The sequence below is a fragment of the Sapajus apella genome, unplaced genomic scaffold, assembly GCF_009761245.1.
Source record: "Sapajus apella isolate SASKATOON/1434 unplaced genomic scaffold, GSC_monkey_1.0 scaffold33, whole genome shotgun sequence".
Classification (NCBI taxonomy): Eukaryota; Metazoa; Chordata; class Mammalia; order Primates; family Cebidae; genus Sapajus; species Sapajus apella.
The window spans coordinates 17,455,148-17,469,264 of NW_022436973.1; the positions used below are offsets into that span (position 1 = coordinate 17,455,148).

Below are 14,117 nucleotides of genomic sequence, written 5' to 3' on the forward strand. Positions count from 1 at the left end.
GATAAATGCAAGATTCTATAATGTGCTCATATTTTAAAAATTATACTTTTTTGAATTTTATCTGTCAAAGATCTAGACTCTTAACGTGATATTCCATGAATCTCCTTGAACTTGGATGAGAAAAAATGATTACAGTTTTAATTTTAACCTCTACATAAAATTTAACATTCTCTTCAGTTAAGTATGTAGTTTACAAGTCACTAGCAAGATTTGTATATCATATTCTAATTACCACAATAAACTTATTTTAAATTGTGTTAATGCAGAGATATACACAGTTATATATCATAACATTTTATAAAAATATTTATTTCCTTTTTAATTCTAGGTACTTAATTTATGCATTTTGCATTCTGAGAAGGGTGCATACACTTCACCAGACTGCCAAATGAGTCAATGCTTAATTTAAGATCAGATTACAAAACATAGTTTTGTTTTCTCCTATTTCATTATGATATTTACAATAAAGTATAAGTTGTCATTCACAGGTCAGCTTGTTTTTGTCTAAAACCCTGTCCTACCTTGAACAAAGAGCAATTATTTAATTCTTTTTTTTTTTTTTTTTTTAAATTGTTTCATTTTTTTCACCTAGGCTTGAGTGCAACCTCTGCCTCCCAGGTTCAATTGATTCTCCTGCCTTAGCCTCCCAAGTAGCTGGGATTACAGGCACACCCCATGCCTGGCTGATTTATTTTGGATTTTTAGCAGAGACAGGGTTTTGTCATGTTGGCCAGGCTGGTCTCGAAGTCATGACCTCAGGTGATCAGCCCACCTAGGTTTCCCAAAGTGCTGGGGTTACAGGCATGAGCCACCATGCCTGGCCACTTAATTCTTAATGACTTCAGAAGTTATGAAGAACTTCCGAGCCCTCACGTAGATGAACACAGCCCAGAGAACTGGGTAGGACTGGACATGGCTTGAGTATATTGAAGAATAAGATCAGTTACAGAAAAATCCCATTGGTCTGAAAATGTCAGCCATGGTTGCATTTTAGAAGACTCGAAAACTTAGACTATGGAGAAATATGCTTCACACGCATGTGGATATGACTGTTCATGGGAGGCGGGAGGCTTTGGTGGTGGACCTGGGAGTTCTCAGAGGCATGTCACAGGAAATGGAAGAAAAGACACTTCAACTTCTGAACATCAGAAGGTAGAGATTGGTGAAATTTGATGAGACTGGCTGAAGTAACAAAGAACTAGAAAATTCATACCTGTGAGGTAGGTGTTGTGCGAGGAATTAATGAAATAGTGAGAAAGGGGCTGAGACATGTCTTCGTTCAAATCCAGTTTCTCAGGTGAAACGACTCCATTTTCTTCTCCACTCAGATAGCGCATGAACCCATCCACTGATATCTGTCCTGGAGCATATGAAGTTAGAAAGGATGTGAATGCATTCTTTTTATCGGTATCAAGTTGCCTCTTTTTTGTTTGTTTGTTTTCACAGAAGTCTCTGGTAATGTGCAAGGTAGAAGACAGCAGCCACAATTCCATTTTAGCATGGATAAATAAGAGTGTAGGATTATGTTACACTCTTATTTATCCATGCTAAAATGGAATTGTGGCTGCTGTAGGAAACTATGATTATTTCCAAATGTCACAGATAGTAGAGAAAAAATGTAGTTACAGGAGCCCCACCAACTTTTCAGGGGATTTAAATAACTGAATACCAACCACCTGTTTTCCAATATAAGACTGGGTATTAACTTATGGATGGACACTAACATGTTATCAGTGCTTATCTCTGTGTGATAGAATTTGGGATAATTTTTCAATTTTTCTTCTTATTGATATATGTTACTTTATAATCAAAATTATGTACAAGTGGACTGTAAGCCCAGCACTTTGGGAGGTTGAGGTGAGCAGATCACTTGAGGTCAGGAGCTTGAGCCAGCCTGGCCAACATGGTGAAATCCCATCTCTACTAAAAACACAAAAATTAGCCAGGCATGGTAGGCATCTGCAATCTCAGCTACTCAGGAGGCTGAGGCAGGAGAATTGCTTGTACCTGGGAGATGGAGGTTGTAGTGAGCTGAGATTGTACCACTGCACTCCAACCTGGGCAACAGAGCAAGACCCCTTCTTCAAAATAAAAAATAAATTATTTACAAGTGGTTTTATTATTTGAAATAATGTGTTTTCAAATAATTATATTTTTCTCTGAAACAGAATATAAAGATGCCCACAAATGACTCTTTCCTAAAAATAAAAATTTGAATGCTCATGAAAAAAGATCTTGAAATTTCATATTAAGAATGATTTTACTTCAAGTGGAAGAAATATGACACATCTAATTTAGTTTGCTCAGATTCTATTTAGAAATTTTTCTATGTTGTAACCTTTCTGAATTGACTAATATCAAATATTGACAAAATTCTTTGGTCAACTTTATTGCAGTATAATAGAAAATAAACTATGTATTTAAGGTGTACAACTAGATATTTTGATACATGTATTGAGACAATTCTTTATCACAATAATCTTCATAGATACATAGAATCATCTTAACTATTTTGGTCTATCACTTCAATTTGTTTCTTCAATCTTGACAATCACAATTTCAAAACAACAGCACACTTGGGGGTAGCAAAGATGTTGCCAATAAATGTTGGAGGGTAGCATTTCCTTTTTATCTTCTTGAAAAAGTTTTTATTACTATAAAAGTGGAATATGTTGATTAAAGAAAAACTGGGAAATGAGATAAACAGAGAGGAAAAATAAAACTTGATTTGAACATCCCTAACTTTTCTTTCAGAGATAACTACTGTTAAAATATTGGTGTGTCTGCTTCCAGAAAAATACCCACGTGTTCACAATCAAAATTCTACAGCTTTATACATTTGTAAGATAGTCATATTTAAATATGATCAAATTTATGTTTACATTACAAAATTATATTGTGCCAATAGAAAAGCAAACTGGAGTACCCTTCATTATGGTAACAGCATAATTATAGATTACTATGATAAATATGTTACAGAGGAAATAAGCTCTAGAGAATTTTGAAATTATGATTGTGGTTGTGTCTAAAGGTTTACATTACCAGTGACAGAAGATTCTGAAACAGGAATTTTCTAATGCTACAATGTATTTAAAGTATGACTATTTTTTCTTTGTAAGATAATTTTAATTTTCACACCAAATGTTTTTATTTGCTTATATCAAAAAATACAGCTAATATATTATAATCTCTGATTTTTCAAAACCAGTGTTTTGTATTTTATATACATATTTATATTTACTTCTGAATAAAAATAATTTTATCAGAAAAAATAACTGTATGTGTATAATTCTTTTATGAAGTTGTAATCATGCATATACACACATATACATAATTATATATATATAATTAAGTAGCCTTTGTATAACTGATTATGAATATTTTTATGTAAAAATAAGTTCCATTCAGATAAATAACTATACCATATAAAATATGCAACTATATTTTATGTCATATCTATTTTATATGTCATAAAATATAGCAGTGTAATATTCTATTATCATTGGTCATTAAAGTTGTTTCTAATTTTTTTTACTAGTATAAATGACATTGGCTTGACTACTCTGATGGTTAAATCTTTGTATAAATACTTAATTATTTCTTTTGGATGAATTCCCAAAAATAGAATTTCTGATTCAAGGACTATGCATAGTTTTGAGGATTATGATTCACATAACCAATTTCATTTCTGTTAAAGTCCTAGCAATTGACTTTCCCCATGATATATAAAAGTATCTGTTTTCCTTCCCTTCACCCTTATTGCCTAACCTATCAGTAAAAATATGATACCTAACAATTCTAATTTTTACTGATTTAAACATTATTTATTCTTGATTGGTAAGAGATGTGTCATCTGTAAATGACAAAGCTAGCACTGATTATTTACCACAGTAAAAATCTTTTCACATTTAATAAATTTCTCAAGGTGACTGATGATTACTTTTCCCAAGTTCTGGAAACTCGATAGCTAAATTGCTTTTACTATTGTCCAAGAATAAAAAATTGGAAACAAAGTTTGTTTTGGCTCTTTTGATGAGAGAAGCTGTTTCATAAAAGAAGAACCTTTCTCCTGGGCTTGGAAAATATCCTCCTGCCTCAACCTCCCAAGTAGCTGGGACCACAGGCATGCACCACCACGCCCAGGTAATTTTTTGTTTGTTTGCTTTGTAGAGACAGGGGTCTTCCTGTGTTTCCCAGGCTGGTTTTGAACTCCTGTTCTCAAGCAGTCCTCCCACTGCAACCTCCCAAAGTTCTGAGGTTACAGGTCACTGCGCTGGGCTTGGGCAGATGCTTTTCACACTGGAATCCCTTCCTCCTTTTTTCCCTATTTCCTTACCTTCTCCCCTATCTCTTTACCTTTCACTAATTTTACAAAGCTTTATTGAACATCTATCACATGATAAATTCACAGAAAAATAAAGCACAGCAAAATGCCGCTTCAGCCTTCAAAGAGCTCACTGTCCAATAGAAAACAAGGTCATTCACCCATTGAAACTCAGGCATGAGCACCTCTAAAAGCTGAGTGTGCATGTATCTTTGTCGTACCTGGTGTCTACTAGATGCTTTGTGCACAGTGGGTACTAACTCACCACTTCTTTTGGATTATTATTGTGATTCAAAATAGAAAATAAATTGTTTTGAAACTGGAAGATCACTAAAGACAGCACTATTTTGTTTGATTCTTACATTCTGATTAGGTCAAATGATATGAAATTTGTAATATTTACTGTTTTTAACTTATGCAAAAGGCAATTTCATACAACTCAATCTCTAACTATAGCAGTTCCTTAGAAGGCAGGCAGCAAATGTATGTATCTTCAGGGTCCAGAAAGGAAAGTAATGTAACTGCTGGATGAATATGCATACTGGGGGAGTCACGGGGTATGGAAAACTGGCAGGTGTATGTTTCTTGTAAACACATGCATATCATAGCAATAAAATGACTGTGCAAGCTAATACAATGGTGCTGGATTTGACCCAGAGGCTGTCAGTTTGTAACTGTTACCCTGCAGTTATGAAGTGCAACAATAAACATCCTTTGGTTTGTTCAGCAACTTTTAAAACCAAGAAAAAAGCTACATAGGCCAATAGGAAAGAAATGACAAACGAATTTTAACTTTAGTTCCAATTCCCATTTATTGTTAATGTCTTCTGGGTGCTTGTGTTGAGAAAGATTCCGAACAATGCCTCTGATTACTTTTGACGTCTGTCTTGGGTACGGATAGAAAAGTGAGGGTATACACATCATATACTGGTCATCCTCAAATGAAGATATTATAATTAAGGTCAAGTATAACATGCAAAGAATGTGTATCCAAGTTTTATTTAATCCATTGTTGAGGAAGCCAGAAGATGTCAAAGCCAGGTCAAAGGAGGCTATGAGACACTAATTTTATATATATATATATATTTATATATATATAAAAAATATTTTCCCAAGCACCTGGTACTTTTCCCAAGTACTTACATATGTGTATATATATAGAATTATAATATATATACATATGTGTGTTTTATATCTATATAAAATACTTTATGTATATATTATATATGTATATATTATATATGCATATATATGTATATTATGTATACATATAATTATACATATAATTACAATATATAATTATATATCTATATAAAACACACATACATATGTATACATACATACACAGATATATGTGTATATATAACACATGTATATCACATATATACATATACATATACACATATGCATATATACATATATAAAACACATGTATATAACACACATATATACATGTACATATATACATACATACACACATATATGTGTTTGTATATTTTTGTCAACAAAAACCAAGCAAATAAACCAAAAATCAAAAACACAACCTAGACAGATATTGCTAAATTGAATACGGACTAGTTAATATCCTACAGGTCAATTAAACCATAACTTTTTGGTTATTTTCTCTACTTCTATTACCTCACTGGAAAAAAAGATTTTAAGGTAATTTTAGTATAGATTAAAGTCAGTAAACAATAATAGTTTGGTGAGTGAGTGTAAGGATTATTTATGATTATATTAAAGAATTTAAAAATCCCTAGTGAAGTAATTTACCTAACCTTGAATAAGGATGAAGATTCAGTTTGAAGGGCAGGTCGGGTAGAAAATGATTGCAGACTGCAAGTGAGAAGATTCCAGGGATCAACTTTTCAATCCCAAAGCTTTGCCTTGCTAACAGAAGGAGCAAATGCTGAAAATTTCTGATACATTGAATAGTTAGGCAGAGATATGTCAAAGTCAAGGAAAGCCAATAAAATGTAAGGATAAAGAGCAGTCAGTGTGTAATCTTGTAGGTGTCAGCTAAGGGGTCAGGAGTTTACTTGAAAAAATACAGATGTTTTGTCATAATTAATTAGCCTAAAAGATAGTTCTGACTAGTAAGGACTTGAGAGCAGAGAACAAATTCTGAAGATTTTCCTTCCATATAACCTTCAGCTGGAATATTACTGTCGCCATTGACTTACAGGAACCAGTCCCTTTCTATCAAACTTGCACTGTTTGTGAAAAATTTACAATTTTTCTTTCTGGTCTCCCGAGACACACAGAAGAATGAAAGAATTAAGATTAAGAACCCACATTGCTTTTCTAAACAAATTGTAACAGCACAAGAAATCCAGTTTTCTTCCACTCTTGCATGGATGTCTTCCAGTGGTAATTGGTCAGGGACAAATTCCTTAATCATAGGATGAGTAAACCTTATGGATGCCTCAGTCTTCTCTAGCTCTAAAAGTCTATGAATTCAATCAGGCTAATATGTTAGGAATTATTTCTAACTAAAGTAAAACAAAATGTCCCATATTTGAGTGAGATTATAAAACACCAACCACAATAAAAGCAATGCTACTATTTTCTGAAGTAAAACCACCAGAAAGAGAAGTTGAGTTCAGAAGGATAAGGTTAGCTGACAAAGGCTAAAAATAAATTCCCTTACGTATTTTCTGAGTAATAGATCAGTACACTTCCAATTGGACATGTCATCCATGTAACTGCATTTAACATACATGGTGTTTATACCACTTCCAGCTGAAGCAGGAAAAATGTAAATTCCTCAAGGAATGGAAAAAACCATGCTCCTAAAGATGTCACAAAGATGTCGATTCAAAATTCTGCTATGATGTAATGATACTTTCCAGAAATGCTTTAAAATCATGCTTTAAAACCCTGCAGTGTATCCAGTGACACTCTGCTGGATGTCATCATGCTTGCAAGTCCAGACAAAGGCCCTTGAGTATTTAGTGGGCTATGGGCTACTCCAATGCCTCCTCTACACCCAGGGCCATACCATGGGCCTTCGAATAATTAAGAATGAGAAAGATCTGTATCCAGTAAAGGAAGTCCTGGAGAATAGAAAGGAAGACTGGTCTAGAAGAGCATTGTGGAATGGTCCTCTCATATTCTCAGGTTCTGATCCCTTTATCTATTGGCTTCTAAATATCTACTTTTAAGGAGACATTCTGGGTTGACTCTCCTGTTCCAGGTACTTGGGAGAAGATGCTTTCAGCTCCTATGTCTCCAGGAACAGCAAGTTGTTTTGAACGCAGCCTGGAGCTGGGGCACTCCTTGCTGGTGGTTACTGATGAACACATTTTTACTGAGGGTAAAACTCTATATGCCAAGAGTTGGAAATAACCAGGGATGTGCCCATCAGAGCCTTGTCTTTCAAGAACTTAAAAACATGACACATAAAATTCTTCCTTGATTCCTGTTGCTGATCAATTCAGGTTTCTATTGATTTAGTGTCGTTCTTAGTGCATATAACACTAAACAGTTTGGAGCTGCAGCCCACACAGTGAACAAACACACTAATTTCATGTTGGCCAGATAAGAACCTTCTTGTGGATGTAAATTTCAGAACTCTTTTGAAAGAAGCAATTCATGTTGATCTAGTTCTGCTCCAGTTTCCCTTATACCATTCTGCTGCCCAAATCTGTTAGAAGATGAAGAAAAATCAGTCAGCTTTGATTGCTGATGAGCTGAGTTTAGAAACAAGAGTAGGTAAGGGCTGAGTGCGGCCAGTGTGTGAAGTCACCAAGAGGAGCTAAGAATCCACCTATGTAATTTGCTCTTGATATGCAGACACCACTGTAGGAAACAAGTATAAGAAAAACAACATGGTCGAGAAGCCAAGGGTTATCTGCTAAATTTAGAATTATTCTATGGCTGTTGTCCAGCACTACTTTTACTAGGACAGTTAGTAGAAACACGTTGCCTAATGTCTCCTTACTTAGAAGCAAACACTTTCAAATATTTTAGTGGAAGCTTTTGGTGTTTACTTCTGTATCTCAAAATAATATATATGTATTGCTATTTTTGACTTACCACCATGAAAGATGAGAATATTGCTCTTTCTTATCTCTACTCCTGCAGTACATGTATACATTACTCCTATTCTTCAGAGTTTGTTATACTATAATTTAGTTACAGTGTTCAGTGTTTATGTTATCATGACTACACAGTCAGTTCAGGGCTGAGTCATACAGTAACCTAACAATTATTTTTATCTTCATACACAATTTTTTATTTCCTATATAGTTAATAATGATCTGATTTTGTCATTTGCTTAATTTTTGCATATATCTCCAGTCCAACTCCAAACATATTGCAAAAACATTTAGATAACTGGTAGATTATCTAAATTTAGATAATCTACCAGTTATCTAAATGTTTTTGCAATATGTTCAAATATAACAAGTATTCTCTTGGTTAGACTCTCTTGAAGTCTTTTCTGGAGGCTTTTACCTGCTCTAATCTAGACTGATTAATTTCTGTTTTCTTCACTTCTATTTCATGCTAAATCTCTTTTATTTATACCATGTCTTCCCGTTTCATTGTTAATTTTTTTTGTTTTAGTTGAAGCACATTTGTCAGTAGCTTCCTGAGAAGAGTTCATGAATGTTAAGTTTCTTAACATGCCTTGTATGTCTAAAACTGGCTTATTTTTATTATACTTAAAAATATATATATAAATATATACATTTATATATAAATAAATATATATATATATAAATATATATAAATATATATATATTTATAGTTCTGGGGTACATGTGGAGAAAGTGCAGGTTTGTTACATAGGTATACATGTGTCATGGTGGTTTGCTGCACCCATTGGTAAAAATGGTGGCTTCTTTACACTTGCACACTTAATTGCCAGTGTCTCTGGGCACAGTATTTTGGATTTGATTTTTTTCAAAAAAGGTTTTTGTGGAAAAATTTGCTCCATTGTCTTTTAGCTCTGTGAAGAGGCTCGAAGACTTTGTGATTCACCATCCTAAAAACAGGTGGGTGGCCTGATTTGTTTTGGTTTTTGTCCCTCTGGAAATTTCTAGCACTTTTGGTCCCTGTTTCTTAAAATTTCACAATGATGTGCTCTGGCATAGGTTTACGTATCCCCCGTGCTGGGCACCTTTTAAAGCCTTTCAACTGAAAGCTGTTGTCCTGTTTGGAAAAAAATTATGAATTATTGTAATAATTTTCTCTGTGTTTTCATTCTGGAATATTATTTGTCTGCATTTTAAACTTTTTAAAAAATTGTTTCTATTTTTTTTTTTTTTAATTTTGAGATGGAATTTCACTCTTGTTGTCCAGGCTGGAGTACAGTGGTACCATCTTGGCTCATCGCAACCTCCTCCTACCGGGTTCAAGCAATTTTCCTGCCTCAGCCTCCCGAGTAGCTGGGATTACAGGCATGTGCCACCATGCCTGGCTAATTTTGTATTTTTAGTAGAGACAGGGTTTCTCCATGTTGGTCAGGCTAGTCTTGAAATCCCGACCTCAGGTGATGTGCTCGCCTCAGGCTTCCAAAGTGTGAGCCACTGCATCCGGCCAGATTTTAAACTTTTATACATTTTCTCTCTAATCTTTCATCTAATTTTTTTGCTTCACTCTCTAAATGATTTCCTCAACTGTATTTCCACCTTTTTTCTGAGTGTTTTGTTTCTGCTGCCTGATTTTAATGTCTAACAGCCAGTTTATATTCTCTGACATTTATTGAAAAAATTAGCATTTTGTTCTTTTTTACGGACATAATGTATCTGGTTATTTTTCTATGCACATTAATAACATATGTATCCTTGATGAATTCTTCTCACTATATAGTCATTATTTCCTACAAAGTTACTTTTTTCCCTGCCTTTTAAGGAAGTTTTCCTCATATGTCAAGTAACATTTAATTATCTGTTTGTATTTACAATTGGCAGACTAAAAAACTGATTAGATTTCTGCATATGTTTGCTGGCCTTGAAAAGTATGAGAGTTGGTAAGGCATCACTGCAGAGGTGCCTGTCTTTGTCTTTTTCAGAGTAATCCCTAATATTGATAACCTTAGGTCTTTCCTCTTAGGCAGATTAGAGTCTTGGGAGAAGTACTATCTAATCTCTTGCCAGGATAGAGTGAAGGTCTGGATGCCAGCATTCTAGGGCAAGACTGGGGAAGAATGCAGGAGGTCTCAGCATTTTTTTTGGTATGCTCACAATCACTTGCTTCTTGCTTTCAAAATGGTAGCCTGCTTTCTTTTTTTTTTTTCTTCTTGAGACAGAGTCTTGCTCTGTCGCCCAGGCTGGAGTACAGTGGGATTATCTTGCTTCACTGCAACCTCTGCCTCCCGGGTTCAAGTGATTCTCCTGCTGCAGCCTGCCAAGTAGCTACAGGCACATGCCACCATGCCCAGCTAATTTTTGTAATTTTAGTAGAGATGAGGTTTTACCAGGTTGGTCTCGAACTCCAGACCTCAGGTGATCCGCCCGCCTTGGCCTCCCAGAGTGTTGGGATTATAGGTGTGAGCCACCATGCCTGGACTGTAGCCTGTTTTCATCCGGAAATTGTGTCATCCTCATACCTCTGTTTTCCTGACTCCAAAGAACAGATAAATAAAAAGTGTCTCTCAGGTCGTAGTTCTGACTGTTCCTTAAGTAGCTGTCAACGAATCCTTTTTGTTTTATGACCTATCTTGAATCCCACTTCCAGAGGAAACAAGCATCATCAATTTCTGAGACTTTATTTATTTATTTTCCAGACAGAGTTTTGCTCTTGTTGCCCAGGCTAGATGCAATGGCGTGATCTTGGCTCACTGCAACCTCTGCTTCCCAGGTTCAAGTGATTCTCCTGCCTCAGCCTCCTGAGTAGCTAAGATTACAGGCATGCACCACCACACCCAGCTAATTTTTGTATTTTTAGTAGAGACCAGGTTTCTCCATGTTGGTCAGGCTGGTCTCAAACTCCTGACCTCAGGTGATCTGCCCACCTCGGCTTCCCAAAGTGCTGGGATTACAGGCGTGAGCCACCACATCTGGCCTAAGAGACTTTTAAGGTTTTTATAAAATAACTTGGACTGGTTCTAGTTTTTCACGTGGATGATCAATGATCAGGTTCTCAGATCTGTTAACTGCTATAAACATATAGCTAGATGTCTAAATTATGTAATGGTTATCTGTATCTATTATCCTTCAGCCTTGCCAGATTGTGCCCTTAAAAGTCTTTTTCAATGCAGTTTTGGTGTGGTTTCAAGAACATTCAATTAGTTGAGTATGTTCAATCTACAATATTTATCCAGAAGTTCCATGATTCTTCTACTGTACCATACTACAGATATTTTTGTTGGTTAAGTTTAAAAGTCAGATCTTATATTCCTTATCTCTGATCTCAATATTTATAGGTAATGTTGAATCAGATGGGAAAAGCAGAAGGTCTTCTGCTTTGTCTGGCAGGGACATATCCTGGGATTCCCTAGCTTTCTTTAGATTTTTCTAATGAAAAGTATGCAGTGATTAGTCTCTCACCACAGATGGCACTGTATGGATGATCTGTCAGATTTTCCATGCTATATCTTCTCCCAGGTAGAGTGCTGTCAGAGCCACAGAGGAAGCCTGAGCTCCCAGGTACTTATTAGTTGGGAAGTAGCTTGGATCTCTTGCTTTTCTTGCCAATCTCACGAGGCTGCTTGTGTGGAACAGGTGCACTGATGCGTGTGAGGAGCAGTCAACTCCCCATATTTCTAAGGGAGTGATCACTGAGTCAATCTGACCTTTGATTTGCTGAGTACTGGTGACTTGTCCAACACCCCTCATGGTGGTCATCAGATGTGTCCGTCATGACTTGATTCAATTGCCAGGAAATTATGTCCAGATTTGTAATACCCTAAGTCTGTCATGTAAAGTTGCAATTTGAATTCAAAACACTGCTAGAGAAATGATACCATTACATTAAAAAAAATTAAGGAGGCTTCTAGAACTAAATTCTAAAGTGATGAAATAAATCATGTGTTCAATTCTGTCATACTGGCAAGTTGACATATTTCCTCCTTTATCCTTCACTAGTCCCGCTTACTCTTTTCCAAAACAGGCAGCAACAAAGCATTTGACCTTTTGCCTCAGGGAAGGAAGGGATGGCAGAGAAGGAAGAATGAAAAGGTACATTTTTCTGCTTGGTCCTGAGGACACTCTCATACCAAGGCTTCCTTGTTTTCAAGTCTATGGGAAACCCCAGACCAATCTGATGTTCTGAAGAAAGCAGCTCTGTGTGGCTCTGTTCCCAGAAGGTGCTCCAGAAAGTTGCAAGCCCTGGTATCCCCAAGAAGCCAGAACCCATAGAAGCAGAAGTGTCTAAGTAGATGGGCCTGAGCCTTAGGGAGTTCCTCCTTGGTCCACCCAAGGCTGGCAAAGATGGGGCTGAGCCTGTGGTTATGAAATGGATGGTCAATGACCAAGACCAAAAAAGAATGAGACCATGCAGGCTGCTTGCTTGGACCAGATTCCCTCTCTGATGCCCAGGCACTAGAGAAGGGTCTTAATGTTTAGCCACCACTCTAGGTTATTTCAAAACAGAAATTGAGAGAGAAAGAAAGAGGTATGTTTTGAGTGGACTGAGAGTCTTCTCAAATGTTGCCACAACATGAAGCCTTTCCTGAGTAGCCCATACAAATAGCAATCTCTCATGTCTCATATGCTGTTTAATATTTCTTCATAGCATGTGTCACCATCTGTCATTCTTCTAATACATGTATTTGCTGATATATTAGTTTTGGTCTTTTCCTCCAAGGATTGTGAGTTTCATGAGGACGAAGTATCTTGGTTTGTGTTTCCCTTGAAGGAAATGAGACAGAAGATATACGTGAAGGTGATCCCACCTAAGGGGAGAAGGAGCTGGAGTATTTATACCAAGTCCCATCAGTTGTTGTTTGAGGGCTGCTTCAACGGGGATAATTCCCCAGTACCTTTGGTCAACTGCACCCTTGGGAAGAAGGGGCTCTCACAGCTAAAGAGAGCCTTGAGCAAAAATATGCAGGCACTTTGGGAAGTCCAGCAGACAAGCAGGGATTCTCTAGTTCATTGCTGATATTTAGAACTTACAACAGTGCCTGACTTGTAAGTGCTCAATAAATAATAATTGAAAAAATGATTATTTGGTGCCAAGATATTAACATTTATGTATTAATTTATGTTGTGAGTGGTTTTGTGCTTCATCTTGGCAACCAGATATCTCAAATGACATTGTATTATAGGCAAGTAAAATGGCAATTCTGAATTCAGTAGTAAATGACACTGCAAAGGAAGGACTGAGAAGAAAACATCAAAGAAATGCAGTGAACAGCTCACAGACCAGAACCAAGAGGCCTCGCTGGCATTGACTAATGGTACCCTGAAGGCCAACAAATATGCTGAAGAAAGACAGGGAGGATTTGGGGGGCTGAGTCCTAACCAAGTCTTAGAAAGATTGAAAGGTTTATCCTTACTCCGTACCTCTGCCTAGCCCTTGGCAGACGTGCTAACCAGAGAACATTAAATGCTCGACCACAAAATAGACCAGAAAAAGAGACTAGAATAATTCAGAATAGGGGAAATCAATCCTTAAGTGACAGCTGAGTTGGCTGTACTTCATGACACTGCACATTGCAAGCCACCTGCTCCATCAATGCCCTCTCTCCTTAGCTTCCTTTAATCATCCCTGGTAGAATTCCCTATTAGATTCACAAGTAAAGTACCTAAAATAATTTAATAGGCTCTCACTTTCCACAAATAAGTTCATAAATGCGACTTTATTTATTTATGAGGCGGAGTCTGACTCTGTCACCTCTGCC

The 14,117-nt window shown here is 36.3% G+C and overlaps 1 protein-coding gene across 2 annotated transcripts in view; it reads right to left on the reverse strand.

Annotated features, from left to right (window-relative positions):
* PLCB1 (phospholipase C beta 1) overlaps window positions 1-14,117 on the reverse strand; it is a 757,711-nt gene that overhangs the window by 209,688 nt on the left and 533,906 nt on the right. For both annotated transcript variants that reach the window (XM_032295662.1, XM_032295663.1), the window contains exon 10: window positions 1,214-1,360. In XM_032295662.1, coding sequence (XP_032151553.1) covers window positions 1,214-1,360 — 147 coding nt within the window. The remainder of the gene's footprint in view (window positions 1-1,213; window positions 1,361-14,117) is intronic.